At 37.6% G+C, this 18,954-nt stretch overlaps 1 protein-coding gene across 2 annotated transcripts; it reads right to left on the bottom strand.

Annotated features, from left to right (window-relative positions):
- Nucleotides 1–623: 623 nt before the first annotated feature.
- On the bottom strand, nt 624–18,774 carry LOC127446012 (sterol O-acyltransferase 2-like). Of its 2 annotated transcripts, none has more exons than XM_051706609.1 (16): nt 18,671–18,774; nt 16,925–17,031; nt 16,763–16,815; nt 16,515–16,651; nt 16,354–16,404; nt 12,576–12,683; nt 12,105–12,387; nt 9,017–9,092; nt 8,672–8,756; nt 8,550–8,595; nt 7,936–8,065; nt 6,507–6,604; nt 6,316–6,414; nt 6,076–6,211; nt 1,711–1,856; nt 624–1,112 (listed from the first exon to the last, which is right to left on the bottom strand). In XM_051706609.1, the coding sequence occupies exons 2-16, from the start codon at nt 17,022–17,024 to the stop codon at nt 1,059–1,061; spliced, it is 1,602 nt and encodes a 533-aa protein (XP_051562569.1). In that variant the 5' UTR covers nt 17,025–17,031; nt 18,671–18,774; the 3' UTR covers nt 624–1,058. The 2 variants fall into 2 exon arrangements, with proteins under 2 accessions (XP_051562569.1, XP_051562570.1); XM_051706610.1 differs by having other exon boundaries at nt 16,925–17,069; nt 18,671–18,764.
- Between the last annotated feature and the right edge of the window lie 180 nt (nt 18,775–18,954).

Raw genomic sequence — 18,954 nt, 5'->3', positions numbered from 1 at the left:
GAATTGTGCATCGAAATGGCCAATGGAAAGATGTTTAATCAGGCTGTCTGTAAGGGGCCTGGGTAGCTCATCGAGTATTGACGCTGACTACCACGCCTGGAGTCGCGAGTTAGAATCCAGGGTGTGCTGAATGGCTCCATCCAGGTCTCCTAAGCAACCAAATTGGTCCGGTTGCAAGGGAGGGTAGAGTCACATGGCATAACCTCCTCGTGGTAGCGATTTGTGGTTCTCGCTCTCAATGGGGCGTGTGGTAAGTTGTGCGTGGATTGCGGAGAGTAGCATGAGCCTCCACGTGCTGTGAGTCTCCGCGGTGTCATGCACAACGAGTCACGTGATAAGATGCACGGATTGACGGTCTCAGAAGCGGAGGCAACTGAGACTTGTCCTCCACCACCCGGAATGAGATGAGTAACCGTGCCACCACGAGGACCTAGAGTGCATTGGGAATTGGGCATTCCAAATTGTCAAATAATAATTTTTGTGGTAATCAACATTATGCCACAAATGCTGTCGATTGAGCTTAACTTGTATTGAACCTTTAATCTAATACAGTTATATGTCAGTAAAGTTTGATTTGGAAGTGTTACGTGGTGTATTCCGTAAGCTTAAAATGCAACAATTAATTTGAATGTCAAAATTTTTATTTTTTTTTTACTTTTAACAATGTGCATCATTACATTAATTGAAATCTACAATACATATATACACAAATATAAAATCAGCATTCAATTAAACTACTAGGCTACATTTCTAGGAATGCTGATATGCTACATTTTAAGCCTGAAGTGTATATAACAATGTAAAATTTCCATCTCAGAACTTCATCATGTTTGTAGCATATTCGTTATTCACCAAGACATTTCTCATTCTCGATTCGGCCAGCGTTTATACTGTATATATCATGTCACAAATAGCTCTGTACGTTTATCGGTATCCCTCGCAAAGCACACAGGCATTTAACAGGAAATATTGCTGAAGGTCGGCAGCTCTCTTGGCAAGACTCTTTATGAGCTTTCCTCATTTATGAGTGTTTGGTTCAGCTGGTCAGTGATGTGTCGTCACTGGTAACTACATGTCCATGATCTTGGTGTCACCAGCTCCCAGAAGCTTGTCTGTTTAAAGAACATGGAAATATAAACATGAAAAGATTTTTCAATATGACAATTACAGTACCGAAAATGAAAGTTCTGTCAACGTACTCAACCTTGTTTACACTTTTGTAGAGAACTATTCTCTTGCAGTGCAATCAAGTCGTTTTATTGGCATGCTTGTTGCAATCCTTTCATATCTTTGAACCCTCTCTCATTAGATTGCGCTCTTCTCTGTCTCTGAGCTATAAGCATGTCTTAAACCATCTGTCAGTGTATTCTTCAATTGCACATATGGCTTTGTGTTCATGTAATCCTGGATGGTACTTAATCATCAAACTCTTTAAAACTTCACGATCAAACAGTGATGTGTTAATCACAGAAGCACAAGAGTTTTTATTATAGTGTGTCTGGAGAGTCTGGGGAGGGTAATGCAGTGATGCATATATTTACCTTACATTTATACATTTGGCTTACAGTGCACTTAAGCTATACATTTAATCAGTGCATGCTTCTATTGGAATCAATCCCGTGACACTGGTGTTGCTAGCGCTCTGCTCCACCAGTTGAGTAACAGGAGCATGATGCAGTGTTGTATTATTGGTTGTAGAGTAATTCTTACCCCAGTACGCGGGCAGTGGATCTGTGCGTACCACTCCAAACAGTACAGACAAACATGAATGCCCTGACCAGTGAACAGACACATCCACATAATGATGTTCCACACCGGACTCTTCCGTTTGTCGTTCATGGCAAAGTTGAACACCACTGATGAGAAGAACAATACAAATTACTACATTTATGCCTATTTATTGGATTTGTTTAAACTTTTTGCACTGAAACTTTTAACCAGGCCTTCATCATTTATTTTTTGGTACTTTTCAAATGTCTTTTATGTATGGGTTTTACTGTTTTAGCCTTGTTTCAGACCCAGAAATTGGTCCCACTTTAAATTAGGTGTCTTTAACTACTAAACTCAGCAAAAAAAGAAACGTCCCTTTTTCAGGACACTGTATTTTAAAGATAATTTTGTAAAAATGTAAATAACTTTACAGATCTTTATTGTAAAGGGTTTAAACAATGTTTTCCATGCTTGTTCAATGAACCATAAACAATTAATGAACATGCACCTGTGGAACGGTCGTTAAGACACTAACAGCTTACAGATGGTAGGCAATTAAGGTCACAGTTATAAAAACTTAGGACACTAAAGAGACCTTTCTACTGACTCTGAAAAACACCAAAAGAAAGATGCCCAGGGTCCCTGCTCATCTGCGTGAACGTGCTTTAGGTATGCTGCATGGAGGCATGAGGACTGCAGATGTGGCCAGGGCAATAAATTACAATGTCCGCACTGTAAGACGCCTAAGACAGCGCTACAGGGAGACAGGAAGTACAGCTGATCGTCCTCGCAGTGGCAGACCACGTGTAACAACACCTGCACAGGATCGGTACATCCAAATATCACACCTGTGGGACAGGTACAGGATGGCAACACAACTGCCCGAGTTACACCAGGAACGTACAATACCTCCATCAGTGCTCAGACTGTCCGCAATAGGCTGAGAGAGGCTGGACTGAGGGCTTGTAGGCCTGTTGTAAGGCAGGTCCTTACCAGACATCACCGGCAACAATGTCGCCTATGGGCACAAACCCACCTTTGCTGGACCAGACAGGATGGCAAAAAGTCCTCTTAACTGATGAGTCACAGTTTTGTCTCACCAGGGGTGATGGTCGGACTCGCATTTATCGTCGAAGGAATGAGCATTACACCGAGGCCTGTACTCTGGAGCGGGATCGATTTGGAGGTGGAGGGTCGGTGTGTCATAGCATCATCGGACTGAGCTTGTTGTCATTGCAGGCAATCCCAACCATGGCCAGCGAAGCGCCCGGATCCCAATCCCATTAAGCATGTCTGGGACCTGTTGGAACGGAGGGTGAGGGCTAGGGTCATTCCCCCCAGAAATGTCCGGAACTTGCAAGTGCCTTGGTGGAAGAGTGGGGTAACATCTCACAGCAAGAACTGGCAAATCTGGTGCAGTCCATGAGGAGGAGATGCACTGCAGTACTTAATACAGCTGGTGGCCACACCAGATACTGACTGTAACTTTTGATTTTGAGCCCCCCTTTGTTCAAGGACAAATTATTCCATTTCTGTTAGTCACAAGTCTGTGAAACTTGCTCAGTTTATGTCTTAGTTGTTGAATCTTTTTATGTTCATACAAATATTTACACATGTTAAGTTTGCTGAAAATAAAAGCAGTTGAAAGTGAGAGGATGTTTCTTTTTTTGCTGAGTTAATGTTCTAACATTACAATACAATGTATGCATTGTTTAACTACATGTTGTTCTGCAAAATTCTCACAATATTCACATTTCCTGCTACTGAGGTAGAGGTACGGGTAGGGTTCGGGGTTAGGGGTAAGGTTAACAGTGTACCTAGAGATGTAATTAAATGTAGGTACTTTAGATGTAAATACAATACAACAACACATATGTACATAATACGTACCTTATACAGTATCAAATGCTTAAGTGCATAGTAGTTAAAGACACCTGATATAAAGTGTGTCCCAGACTTTCAATATTAAACAATGAAAATACAAATTATTGCATGTTTAAAACTATGATCATCTAAACAAAGAGTAAAATAAACAATCTATTTGAATATTTATTGTGTGAAAATGATTTCTATCAGATTGTCCAAAATCCCATAGTTCTACGTCATTTCTACCACACATAACAATTTTGCCCCTAATAAAATTTTGTCAAATGTTAGTGTACTTGTTAACCAAGTGGACAAAAGTGTCAGTGACGAGCATGCTTCTGATGAAATATGAGACACAACAAAGAAAAATCAAGGGACATACAGTGCCCTCCACTAATATTGGCACCCTTAGTAAATATGAGCAAAGAAGGCTGTAAAAAATATGTCTTTATTGTTTATCCTTTTGATCTTTCATTCAAAATATTCACAAAAATCTATCCTATAATGGATAACAAACAATTGCAAACACAACACGAGTTTATTAAAAAAAAAAAAAAAAAAATATATATATATATATATATATATATTTTTTTTTTTGTCAAATATATGTGTGGCACAATTTTTGCCACCCTTTTATTCAGTGCTTGGTGTAACCTCCCTTTGCCAAGATAACAGCTCTGAGTCTTCTCCTATAATGCATAATGAAGTTGGAGAACACATGGCAAGTGATCTGAGACCATACCTCCATACAGAGTCTCTCCAGATCCTTCAAATTCAGAGGCCCACACTGGTGGACTCTCCTCTTCAGTTCAGCCCACAGGTGTTCTATGGGGTTCAAGTCAGGGGACTGGGATGGCCATGGCAGAACCTTGATTTTATGGTCAGTGAACCATTTTTGTGTTGATTTTGATGTGTGTTTTGGATCATTGTCCTGCTGGAAGAGCCAACCATGGCCCATTTTAAGCTTTCTGGCAGAGGCAGTCAGGTTTTGATTTTTTATCTGTTGGTATATGATAGAGTCCATGATGCCATGTACCCGAACAAGATGTCCAGGACCTCTGGCATAAAAACAGCCCCACAACGTTAAAGATCCACCACTATATTTAACCGTGGCCATGAGGTACTTTTCCATATGGCTACCTCTCTGTGTGCACCAAACCCATCTCTGATGTTTGCTGCCAAAAACTCTATTTTTGTTTTATCTGACCATAGAACCCGGTCCCAGTAGTGTTCCAGTAGTGTCTAGCAAACTGAAGATGCTTGAGTTTGTTGTTGGATGAGAGCAGAGGCTTTTTTCTTGAAACCCTCCTAAACAACTTATGGTGATGTAGGTGACGTCTGATTGCAGTTTTGGAGACTTTTCTAATTTCTGCAGTTCTCCAGCTGTGATCCTTGGAGAATTTTTGGCCACTGGAACCATCCTCCTCACCGTGCGTGGAGACAATATAGACACACGCCCTCTTCAAGGCTGATGCGTACCATCTCCAGTTGATTGGAACTTCTTAATTATTGCCCTGATAGTGGAAATGGGTATTTTCAATGCTTTACCTATTTTCTTGTAGCCACTTCCCATTTTGTGAAGCTCAACAAACTTTTGCCGCACATCCTAACTTTATTCTTTGGTCTTACTCATTGTGATGGATGACTAAGGGAATTTGGCTTGTGTGTTACCCCATATTTATACCCCTGTGAAACAGGAAGTCATGGCTGAACATTTTAATGTTCCTAGTCATCCAAGTGTACTAAAATAAAAACTTCAGATATATTTTACTTATGAGAATTTCTAGGGGTGCCAATAATTGTGGCAAACGTGTGTTGGAGAAAATGTTTTCTTTAATTATGGAATTTTTCCCTCCTTTCAATTATTTTACTTCAATTATAGGATAGATTTTTGTGAATATTTTGAATGAAATTTCAAAAGGATAAACAATAAATGCATATTTTTTTACAGCCTTCTTTGCTCATATTTACCAACGGTGCCAATATTAATGGAGGGCACTGTATCACTTTTCATTGGCCGTCATTTCCAATCAAGCTGTAATTTTGACAGTGTGAAAATATGATTTAATTGTGTGTATTTAGGATACATAAAATGTCATTTCCATCAGCATCATTTCCACCACATAATTCTTTTAAACACAATACAGAATTTGAGATGTGCTGGAAATGACACTGTGGTGGGAATTTTCACAACAAAAATGACATAAATCTCCTGTGATGCATGTACATACAATGTTGGACATTGTTAGTAGACAAATAATTATTTTTTTTCTAGAAGTCCACAGTGCTAAAAGTGCCTGAAGTTGAAGAAACGTTGAAACGTTTATTGTTATTTGTTTTTAATTTGACACTAAATATGTTCCATAACAGTTAGAATCGTAGGTAGTTGACAGCGGTTTTGGAACAGAGTTTATATTTCACTCTTTGTAAAAGCGTTCTTTTTTTGTGGATAATTAGCCTGACTATAATTGTTCTCTATGACATCACAAAACCTCTTACCACCGATTCCGGCGAATGTACAGAACATCACTGGATAGAAGAATCCAAAGCACATGGTGAAGGTGTATTCATGCACTAATGCGGAAACGGCAAAAACAGACAGTGTGGCCACCGAACGAAGCTTCTGACCCGACAGCTTAAAGATTGAGAAGAGAATCATCAGTATCTGTCAAATTCTGTTAAAACCTTAAACACACATTCACGATTGCCCACATGTAGTCAGATCGAGTAATTTCTCACCCTGAGGAAGTCTCGGTATCCGTAGTAATAAAGCCAGTCGTGCACAACGATGTTCCACGTGCGGTAGTAATTAGCGAAAGAGGTCGAGTTCCACCAATCCTGATCAAACAAACAGAGACGAGACACTTTAAACTGATGAGAATCATGACAGTCGTGCATTTGTGTGTGAAGAGAGAAAACAAGCCACTTACTTTATAAAACATCCGATCAGCAAACCGCAGCATCTCAGCGAAAGCGTTGAGCCAACAGTGAAGAAAAGCGTAAAAGCCCAACATAAACATCAGCATACCTGAGAGATGAGAAAACCACCGTTTGGAGATGGGTAATAACAGATTACATTTAATCTGGATTATGTAATCAGATTACCAAACTCAAGTACTTGTAATTGGATTACATTTTATAATGTGCATAATCAGATAATAGTTACTTTTTTATGGATTACATGACTTGATTACATCACCAATGAGCCAAATGCAATAACTAGTGCGAATTTAACTAATTATACTTGTAAATTTTAAAATTGCAGCCTGGGTGGTCTGTATTTTAAATATTTTATGTAACATCTAGCCATGTTACACATGGCATTTGGTTTCTGTTTTAAATGTAATTTCTCAATGCACAAATAAATGTCAAACTGTTAAATATTGTATTTAAAACACGCCCTCGTCCATGTGACACTTTTCTGTTGCAAACAAACATTTCAGAGTTGTCGGTCACATGCAACTTCGTGCTTTTGTACCATGCAAATGCACTTCGGCCCAATCTTCCGTCTTTGGTTAAGGCCACACCTTCTCATGAATAATTATGAGAATCGTACATCGTACAGTTTCAAAGCTGGATAATAAGTCTAATTTAATTCTTTGAAAATTAAAAATACAAGCATGTTCTTGTTGTCTTTTATCTGGAGTAACTTTTATTTGTATTACGTGTTAGTGTGTTTGTGTGTGTCTCTGTGTGTGTTAGTGAGCGTGTGTGTCTGTGTGTGTGTGTCTGTGAATGAGTGTGTGTGTTAGTGTGTGTGTGTGTAGTGTGCATGTGTGTGTGTGTGTGTGTGTGTGTTTGTGTGTGTCTGTGTGTGTATGTGTGTGTGTGTGTGTGTGTGTACCTGGAAAAACAGCATGGAAGAGCGCCGGTATGAGTGTGTCTGTGTGTGTGTGTGTGATGTGCGTGTGTGTGTGTGTCTGTGTGTGTGTCTGTGTATGAGTGTGTGTGTTAGTGTGTGTGCGTGTGTGTGTGTCTACGTGTGTCTGTGTATGTGTGTTTTTGTGTGTGTGTAAAGTGTACCTGGAAAAACAGCATGGAAGAGCGCCAGTATGAGTGTGTCTGTGTGTGTGTCTGTGTATGAGTGTGTGTGTTAGTGTGTGTGCGTGTGTGTGTGTCTACGTGTGTCTGTGTATGTGTGTTTTTGTGTGTGTGTAAAGTGTACCTGGAAAAACAGCATGGAAGAGCGCCAGTATGAGTGTGTCTGTGTGTCTGTGTGTGTGTGTGTGTGTTTGTGTGAGTGTCTGTGTTTGTGTGTGTGTGTTTGTGTGTGTGTGTGTGTGTGTGTGTGTCTGTGTGTGTGTGTGTTTGTGTGTCTGTGTGTGTGTGTGTGTGTTTTTGTGTGTGTGTAATGTGTACCTGGAAAAACAGCATGGAAGAGCGCCAGTATGAGTGTGCGTGTGCTGAACGGCTGGTTGCTCTTGTTCATAAACACAGGGATGCACAATCGCACCAGGATGAAGTACAGATAGAACAAACTGCCCAAGATCTGTAGAAAGAAACAGGAAACATACAGTAAGAAGATATCGTTTTTAAGAGCTGACTGGATTAAATCTCATGAAACCTGTGAAGAACATGTCCGGGACACATCTCACCCCAAAATCAATAAGAAAGACACAAGGAATGACATTTTGCATAAAGAAAATGAAGCCAAAAAAAATCTCATTCTCATTACTGTAATGCAAAATTGTAAAGATCAACGCTTTTTTGAATTTCATTTATGCTTTATGCTTTTGAATTTCATTATGTTCAAACATGATTACTACGGTAATAAGAATTTGTGAAAATGTGTTTGTCATTAAAAAATATCTTACAAAGTAAAAAAAATAAAAATAAAAAATTGGCTTCACTTTTTTTTTTACCAAATATAATATCTTAGTTTTGTTGTTGATTTTGGGGTGATGACCCAGAAATGTTCCCTACAGATTCACTCGACTCTGTGAGTTGCGAAACAACCAAATAAAAAATTCCACCTTTAGAAAGTTCATGCCAACGTAGTTCCATCTGATGTACGTGTTTCTGTATGAGAACAACAAACAGTGAGGATATTGATTTGTAAGTTTGTCATTTTGTAATACAGTTGTATGATGTTTACCGTGGATACACCTCACGATAGATCAGTGTTGGGCAAAACAGGAAGTACAGATAACTGGAGAGCGACGGATAACGCAGCGGTTCACCTGGAACGAAAACATTTCGATTACAGGTTTAGTTCAGAACACTTTTATACAGCACATTTCATATGCAATGGTGATTTTAAGTGCTTTATGTAGGCATGATAAAGAAAATGAATTATAATAAAAGTACGTTTACAATAATTTAAGATCATGAAGATAAATCAGGGAATAAAGGAAGGTTTAATTTCAACATGGTAATTGTAGAATTGATTCTGATCACTTTGTAAACCAGCATGTTTTATGAGTATATTGTACAGCTTTACCGTTCTGCAGTGTGTTTTTGAGAATGGTGGGAATAGTTTCACGGATAAACGAGTAGCTCTTCATCACAAATCTGATCTGTGGAGTGAAAGCAGGATTTGGAACATTGTAGAGGAGAAACCAGAACACACACTTAAAATCCCTCATTACACGTCTTAATGAGTACTTGATTGTGATTGGTCAGTGGTGGCACTCAAATATTCCTGTATAATCATGCTAAATGGCTGTGTTGAATGTCTCTCGTATCACTTCTCACTACTCACATAATACAATTATTTGCACATATATATAAAAAAAAAATCCATTTATATTTATTTTGTAAGTAGCCTTGTAATATATGATGTAATGCACATTTAGCCGATCATGATAATAAAAAATTATTACCTAGCTAATCTTTTTTAAACACTTCGCAATTGTTTTTTTTCCCACCCATATCGCATTTAAAAACAACGACTGTGTTGACATTTTTGCAAAATTACATTACGCGGTTCATTACACGTATTGCGGCAGTTCTGAGGTGAAATGTCCACTGTGTGACGCTAAAAGCGAGTTAAATGTTCTCCCAAACAGATTAAATCAACAAAACCAACCACTCTACCCTAAAACTTAAACCTAAACATAACCGATAGTGTGAGAAAAAGCAAACGTGAGATGAAAAACATAATTGCGTCATTTTTAGGGATGGGACAATATATCGAATTTAAACATTTAGTGGCATAACTCGATATTTTGAAATACATTGTTTTCTGTGCATGTGATCATAAATGAAATGACCCGTCAAACATCATAATCTCTCAATCACTTGATTTTACCAGTTCACACAAGGTCCTTAAAGGTGCTGTAAGCAATTATGTAAAGGTACGAAAAAACTTTTCCTACTCCCTGAAAGATATCATTAAAATAAGTGTTGTGAGATATCTCACCGGTCTCTGTGACAGCTTTAGACTTTATAAACAGCCAACAAAAATGTGCCCATGGACAATGACGCTTTCAACCTGTCAATCATTTTGTGCGTTCTCATAGTATTGTAGTTGCAACGAATTATTGAGGCTTAATGCCATTTTTATGCCATGTTGTTCATAACAGTTGTCAGTTGAGGGCGCTATTTTTCCATTTCTGCTCGATGTCGGTCTCAATAAAGCTCATTTGGTATCTTTGGAGGGCGGGGTTTTGGAAATAGGGGGTGTGGCTAATTCAACGGCTTAGTCTCATGGAAGTAGAACGGCTAAAATCACTTACAGCACCTTTAAAGTGCTTGAATTTAGCTTTTAAGTACTGGAATACATGGAAAATCAAGTGCTTGAGATTAAAGCGTATCGTTTCTTCCGTGTAATGTGTGTCCATCAAAGATGAGGCGACTCTGCTTTCATTGAATAATGTGCATCCTTTCTGTTCTTTACAGTCAGATAAAAAAGTTAAAAGAAATATGAATTTTAATCTCACGCATGGATGCGCTAAAGTAACCGAGATCCTCGTTAATGTTCACTGAACTGGAACACTGTAGGCCGCTCGTTGAACTCTTAAAGTGACAGTAAACTTTTTTAGCGTTTCTTATACAAATGAATGTAAACTCAATGTTATTACTTGTAAATTGTACACATTATTTCAAACAGTGATAGCTCATATCATTATTATATATATACAATTTCATAATATAATATTAAATGATATAATGTAGAATTTTTGTATTTTTACTTATAAAAATTTTGATTATAATAATGATGACAAACAAATTATTCAAATATAAATATACATTTTCACATACTTTTTTCAGGACCGGTTCTGTTCAGTTCTATTGATTGTTCTGCATCTGATCAGCCTGAAAGTAGCCCACTATTTTTGAAAGCTTTTTTTGTGATCTTTTCTGATAGAGAAACTCTTATTATTTAAACTTTGAGCAAACTTTGTGTATTAAAGAACTTCATTTTCGATGAGAAATTATATTGTGCATTTTGCTCTGGGCCTGGGTAGCGCCACCACGAGGACTTAGAATTGGGAATTGGGCATTTCAAATTGGGGAGAATTTCTTTTTTTGCATTTTGCTCAAATAATTTTTTAGAAAATAACACATTTTCTGTGGCTCCAGTCAGGTCTCCTAAGCAACCAGTTGGCCCGGTTGCTAGGGAGGGTAGAGTCACGTTGGATTAACCTCATCGTGGTCGCTATAATGTGGTTCTCGCTCTCAGTGGGGCATGTGGTGAGTTGTGCGTGGATGCCGCGGAGAATAGCGTGAAGCCTCCACACGCGCTACGTCTCCACGGTAATGCGCTGAACAAGCCACGTGATAAGATGCGCGGATTGACAGTCTCAGACTCGGAGGCAACTGAGATTCGTCCTCCGCCACCCGGATTGAGGTGAGTCACTACACCACCGAGGACTTAGAGCGCATTGGGAATTGGGCATTCCAAATTGGGGAGAAAATCCAAAAAATACAAATAAAGTAAAATAATAAAAAAAAAAATCTGTAATATTTTGTCATTCCAAAAAATCCAAGTGTTATTATATCGAATTGTGTACCTCATATCGTATATCAAACCAAATCATGAGATAACCATATTGTCCCATCCCTAGTCATTTTGTGGTGCTTCTATGACACTTTTGGCTCACGTGTGGACTCGTGTGCTCTTCAGGACTCGTACCCTGGTCTTTTACATCACAAGTGCAACGCTCTATCAGTTGAGCTATCGCACAGTTTCATCACACTCGAACAAGCTTGTAAATGTAGTTGATTATTTAATGCAAATGTTAAAATGAGTCGATTTTCTATGAGACCACAAAGATCCCTGACCTTTGACCTCTCGATCTGAGTACATCTGTGTTTTACACAGGGTAGACTTTTCACCCTGAACCCCAAATGAACCCTTGGCACAAACTGCTGGGCATTACTGTGGCACAATGTTATAAAGACTCAGTTAGTTATTTATTAATTTATCAAGTCAACATAAAATCAGACTTGACCCTATTTACTTTCTTAATACATATTAAAAGTAAAATAGGTTGCAAAAACCATTTCTACACTTTGAAACTATTGTAAAACACATGGGCCTGGATGCTGTTTGTGTATATATGTTGATCGTATATTAACGTTACCTGTTCTAATATGATGATGAATCGTGATGCTGGGGGGAGCTGATAGTGCAGAACTACATACACCGGAAATATTCCCAGCATGCTCAGCTGGGAGGCACACAGCATTAGTGCAGATGCCACTGATACAGATGCCCTCCAGCGGCCGTTGTGGTACAGTCCACACCAAACACTCACAACATGGTATGGCCCGAGCAGAGTATAACTGAACATCAGGAGCCATGCCCATATGACAGTACTCAACTGACCGAACGCGTAAACAAACAAGTCAAAGTCCAGAACCAGCCTGAAATATACAAACAAACACAGCTGGATATACTGTATTAATGTCATTTTAATGTGCAGTAGCCACAAAAGTATTTTTTCACTTGAGTCACACTTAAGCGTCGTTGTTGATCGGTTGTTTCTATCCTATTATCAAATGTTTTGCTTGAAAAGTGTGCTCGTGCTACACATTCTCACAGTGTCACACACCTGCCCTGGTCGACGTAGTCCACTGCTAAAGTGCTCATGATGAACAGGAACAGAGCCGCGATGAACATGTGATAGATCGTCCTGATGTGACTGATCTCAAACAGCTCACTAGAGAGAGAACGGAAACGTTAAAGAGATTCTCTGTCTTTAAAGTCAACATGACATCAAAATTGACCCCATTAACTTTTTTCTTTTTTATATACTTTATTTTAATATAACAAACACACACATAAATGCAATTGATGAAAACAACTGTTATCAAACACCACGTTCCTCACCAGAAACCTAATATGGAACTATATTAATGCCAAATGTCTTTGATACTAAAAATCATGCTGAATTAAAAATGTTATGCATTGCATTTTGGGGGGCCTGGGTAGCTCAGCAAGTAAAGATGTCGACTATCAACCCTGGAGTCACGAGTTCAAATCCAGGGTGTGCTGAGTGACTCCAGTCGGGTCTCCTAAGCAACCAAATTGACCTGGTTGCTAGGGAGGGTAGTCACATGGGGTAACCTCCTCATGGTCGCTATAATGTGGTTCTCACTCTCAGTGGGGCACGTGGTGAGTTGTGCGTGGATGCCGCAGAGAATAGCGTGAAGCCTCCACACGCGCTATGTCTCCATGGTAACGCACTCAACAAGCCACGTGATAAGATGCACAGATTGACAGTCTCAGATGTGGAGGCAACTGAGATTCGTCCTCCGCCACCCAGATTGAGGTGAGTCACTACGCCACCACGAGGACTTAGAGCGCATTGGGAATTGGGCATTCCAGATTGGGGAGAAAATCCACACACACAAAAAAATAAAATGCATTGCATTTTGGGGGGGGGCTGCAATTAGACATGGCTGTATATTTAAACCGTTAATATTTAAATAGAAAACATTTCACACAAAGTTTCATCATTAAAAACTCTATTATAAATATTTACCTTTCAAAGTTCAGTAAATATAATGGAACGAATATGACCTGTCGGATAAAAAATATGGAATATATCAGTTTTGGATCTGAACTTTGGAAGGTGAATATTTTATTACTGATTTTTTTAATGATGAAATTTGGTGCACAATCTTTTCAAGTAAAATATGAACCATGTTAAATTGAAGCCCCAAAAATGCAAGCATTTCTAATGCAATGCGTTTATTTTTCAGTTTATTTTTACAATTAAGCATGCTTTTTTGCATCTACATTCGTCATTAAAATACTTCCATAACTTAATACAGACCTCTTTCACACGTGAACCATATATATTTTTCATAATTTTCATTATAACATTTTTTTTTGTATAGAAGAACCCCTTTCACTTTCCCCTTTACACTATACACTATGTTGAAGGTTTATCAGACTTCCAAGATACCAATATAAACTTTTTAGCAGCTGTCATTGCTAATAAGGCATTTTCTTTCTGTGACAGATCCAAGGTGAGACTGGATAATACACTACTGTTCAATAGTTTGGGGTCACTTGACTGAAATGTTTCTCATGATCTTAAAAATCTTTTGATCTGAAGGCGTATGCTTAAATGTTTGAAATTAGTTTTGTAGACAAAAATATAATTGTGCCAACATATTAATTTATTTCATTATAAAACTAAAATATAATTTAAAAAAAATGGATGACTTGGACCAAATAATAAAGAAAAGCAGCCAATAAGTGCCCAACATAGATGGGAACTCCTTCAATACTGTTTAAAAATCATCCCAGGGTGATACCTCAAGAAGTTGGTTGAGAAAATGTCAAGAGTACATGTCTGCAAATTCTAGGCAAAGGGTGACTACTTTGAAGATGCTAAAATATAACACAGATTTTGTTTAGTCACAACATAATTCCCATAGTTCCATTTATGTTATTCCATAGTTTTGATGACTTTACTATTATTCTAAAATGTGAAAAAAATTATAATAAAGAATGAGTAAGTGTTTCAAAACTTTTGACCGGTAATGTATATCCATACATCCCCTAACAAAGCAACACTTGGGTCCATTTTAGTATCTCTGTGTAATCATTTACTAAGCTGTTTATTAGGGATGCACTAATATAAAAATTTATGGCTGAGACCGATTTTAACAAATAACTATTGGCCAGTACCAATGCCGAGGGCGATATTTTGCCACTTACCTTATTTTGTAATCAGATCACTGTTTTGCTCAGGAATTGTGTTTTAAAAAATGTACAAAGAGGTACAAAAGCTTTTGTTCTAACAATAAATAATTTCCATTGAACACATGACAGGCCAACGTTTTAAAAAGAGCCACAATGATAGATAAATAGAAGATAAAAAGATACAAAATATTTTGAAAAATAACTAAATGTCATAGCATGATGCTTGATGTAAAAAAAAAAAAAAAAAAAAAAAAAAAGGCTATTTTATACTTGTAAAACATTTTTACACTTCTGTTTTTGCAGTTCAAAACAACAGAACGCACATTTTACATGTTTGTACTATATATAATAGAACATCACAAATTCATACTATGCATATGTTGGGCAAATCCACGGAAATGTCAACCACATCAATTAAAAATAAAAAGTTACCAAAGGAGCAAAACGCCCTTTTAAGATCTATAGTGGTGTAATGGATAATGGAAAATGCCGTCCAGACCGTCAGAGGGCGCCGCTTGCTTACACAATGCTGACTGAAGAGCTGAATGCAGTCTATTTTTAAACAAAGACTTTCAAGCTTTTGTAATCGTGAAATTTTAATCTTTCTCCCCAATTTGGAATGCCCAATTCCCAATGCGCTCTAAGTCCTCGTGGTGGCGTAGTGACTCGCCTCAATCCGGGTGGCGGAGGATGAATCTCAGTTGCCTCCGCATCTGAGACCGTCAATCCGCACATCTTATCACGTGGCTTGTTGAGGCGCATTACCGTGGAGACATAGCGCGTGTGGAGGCTTCACACTATTCTCTGCGGCAACTCATCGCACACCCCACCGAGAGCGAGAACCACATTATAGTGACCACAAGGAGGTTACCCCATGTGACTCCACCCTCTCTAGCAACCAGGCCAATTTGGTTGCTTAGGAGACCTGGCTGGAGTCACTCAGCACGCCCTGGATTTGAACTCGCGACTCCAGGGGTGGTAGTCAGCGTCTTTACTCGCTGAGCTACCCCAGGCCCCGCGATTTCAATCTTAATCAATCGTGTAGCATTTATGAATGCCATACCAATGTCTTAGAAGTCAAAATTTGCAGTTTTCAAAGCGTTTGGATGGTTTTACCTCATCATGTATAGGTAAGTGTCACGTAACAACAGTTTTCTTTCTTAATACATGTTCCCGGTCTTATTGTGCACAATAACATTGAATGTAATAATACTGAATCTACTTCTCGTATCACTCTGTGATTTCTAGAAGTAAGCTAATAAAATAATTTCAACTCAAATCAATGTTTAATGTCCATTAATTGATTTATTTGGCAAGTAGTCTTGTAATAAGCAGGATAATGAGCAGTCAGGCGGTCATTTTTGCAAAATAAACACCAACAGAACTCTGATGCAAACCGGAGGTGGAATTCAGCTGTTTCTGAAGACTCTCTGGTCTCTTTCTTCTCACAGAATAACATCATTTCAAGGTAAATTAATATTGCATGTATATTTATTTATTTATTAATTTGGTAGGTAGCCGTGTAATAAGCGGGATAATGAGCCGTCAACTGGACATTATTGTAAAATGAACCCCTTCAGGGTGATGCAAGAGTTTCAAGTTTTATTTTGGAATAATGACCGGCTGACTGTACATTATCCCTAACTTATTAAAACACCGTTAATAATACTTACTCAAGCAGGGACCATCTGGCCACAAACACCTTCCCCTGCTCCAGTTTGTGCCTGAAAATCCAAATATATACAGTATATTAATGAACAGCCCTTCAGCTTTACCAGAAGAGCCCTCAAGACAAAGTTAATTCTACAGGATGTGACATCACCGAGTCTCTCACCTGTTGCTGCAGTTTCTTTTCTCATCAGTGTGTGTTTGTGTGTTTTGGGAGAGAGACTGTACTGAATCTGTGAGCGCTCGATCCAGCACCTCATTCAGATGGTCTTTAACATGTCTGATCACCTCGGCTTTGATTCTCTGGTTTAGAAACACACGTACAGAGTGTCAACACTCAAATAATGTGGATAAAAGTACAACATTTGTTTACTCATTCATCTCAGAATAGAGCTATCAGCTAAAAACCTTTACCTCCATGTCTTCCTTTCGCTGTGTCATGTCCCTCACATCATTCAAATTCTCATCTGTAGATTGACAGACACATGAGCACAGCAAACATCAACATTATTAAAAGAGTTAACTGTCTTCAAACCTTAGTTTATGTAGTAATAATGAGATATAGTGCAAACTCACTGCGTCTGATGGAGCCGTTCTCTGATGGAAGCTGATTTTCACCAGGTGTTCGTGCACTTGTGCGATGCACAACGCTGTTGCTCGTCTCATATGTTGCCATGATGTTTCTGAGGGGTTTTAGTTGATTAGAAGCTGGTTAATATGTCTGAGGCAGACAAAAGAGTTTTATATTCCGAGACCTGCCGTATAGTAATCAGCATTGCCTAAAATAGGATTCAGATACTTTAATTCATATTAGTATATTTTGGGGTCTTCAGATCTGTGTTTTGGCTTCTTGGATCATGAAAGCACTAATACTAGAGAATAAAAAGTTCCCTGTGGAACATTATAGACATTCTAATACATTGATTATATATTTTCAAACTGTGCCTTAAATGTGTTGACCTGAGGTAACCTGTGATATATTCCCTGTAGTCAGTAAAACGAATGTTGCACAAGTGAATGTAAATAGTGATAATGTTTGAGTGAGGAGGGGGGCGTTCACTTCACACAACGCACATGTAGACAGCGTCATGACCGACAGTAACCTCAGTGTTTAACTCAACTGTGCGTTTCCTACATACATCTCAGATACATTGATTTATCTTTAAAGATAAGTTATATTTCAGATTTGATCAGCAGAATACTAACATATAGTATTTTAGTGTCATGAAGAAGTACACAAAATTTGAAGTGGGCCAATAATATGTTATAGTTCAAAGACATTACTGACATTGCAATGGGTAATAAATATAAAGTGGAAGATAATATTAAAAGCTTATCAATTCAATGTGTTGTCTTAACATTTTTATTGAAGAAATGTTTTATAAAAATGTCCATTTAAATATATCAAAGCACTCTTATTTAGAGGTTGATGTAAAAAATGTCAGCCCAAATTATATTAAGAATATTAAGCTTTTTTGAATTTTAACATTATTTTCATGACAATTAAGAACATTTTCCTTACAAATTGTTTAACATTTTTATATTAATTGTATTATTATTCTCTTAATTCTCAATGGGGATTCTCTTAAAATATTTGTTACTGTCATACATATTTATTTTTTAACTATATTGCAGTAAAAATTGCTTTACAAGAATATTCCCTTTACCTAAATGTAGTACAAAACAACCATGATAATCATATATACACTCAAAAACATATTTTAACTTATTTTTAAGAACTACTCTTTTCAACTACATAACAAAATTCCATCAAATTATACCATAAAACTAATATATATATATATATATATATTATAAAATATTACTCAGTTTGATTGGATGGAATTGTTATAAAATATACATGCATAAACCTTAATAATATATATTATACATCAATATATATATATATATATATATATATATATATATATATATATATACACAGTATGTGTGAGGCAAATGTGTTTAATAGTCATGAAAATAATGTAAAAATATAAAAAATATGAAAAAGTGTACTAATAGGCTTAATTTGCTTTATGCAAACTATAGTTTTTATTTTTATTTTTGGGGGGTGAAATGTTATTTGGATAGCTTGTCAATACAAGTCATTTTTATTTTTGATAGCGCTTTTTTAGAATACACATAGTTTAAAAGCAGCTTTACAGAATGTCAGGCCTTAATGTCTTAAAACCTTGAGAAGAACCAGATCTATTAATGACAGGCTTCAAAATCTGATTATAATCATTGAATATAAATGAACATGATCCACAAAATACAGAATGATGATTTGATAGTGTCTCAGACTCTTAAACATCAACTCACCTTCACGAGTTCCTCTTGATGTTGTGTTTGTCCCAAACTCCTGATTGAAGTCTGAAGACTGTGACTGTCATGTCATGTAAAGATCTGTGTGATCTTTGTTCTGTGACCATCACAAGTACTGTAGATTTGCCCCAGTACCCTGTTAAAACTACCATCGATTTGTTTACGCACTGAATTCTGCCCTATTGACCCTGATGTCATCGGAACTTCACTTGACAGTAATAACAGTTGCATGACTGCATTCTGTTGTGTACCAGTAAATTTATGTGTTTTAGATGCCCTTC

Source organism: Myxocyprinus asiaticus, chromosome 9 (assembly GCF_019703515.2).
Source record: "Myxocyprinus asiaticus isolate MX2 ecotype Aquarium Trade chromosome 9, UBuf_Myxa_2, whole genome shotgun sequence".
NCBI lineage: Eukaryota > Metazoa > Chordata > Actinopteri > Cypriniformes > Catostomidae > Myxocyprinus > Myxocyprinus asiaticus.
Note: the sequence above shows the minus strand (reverse complement) of the source record. Positions and strands in the feature narration are given on the sequence as shown.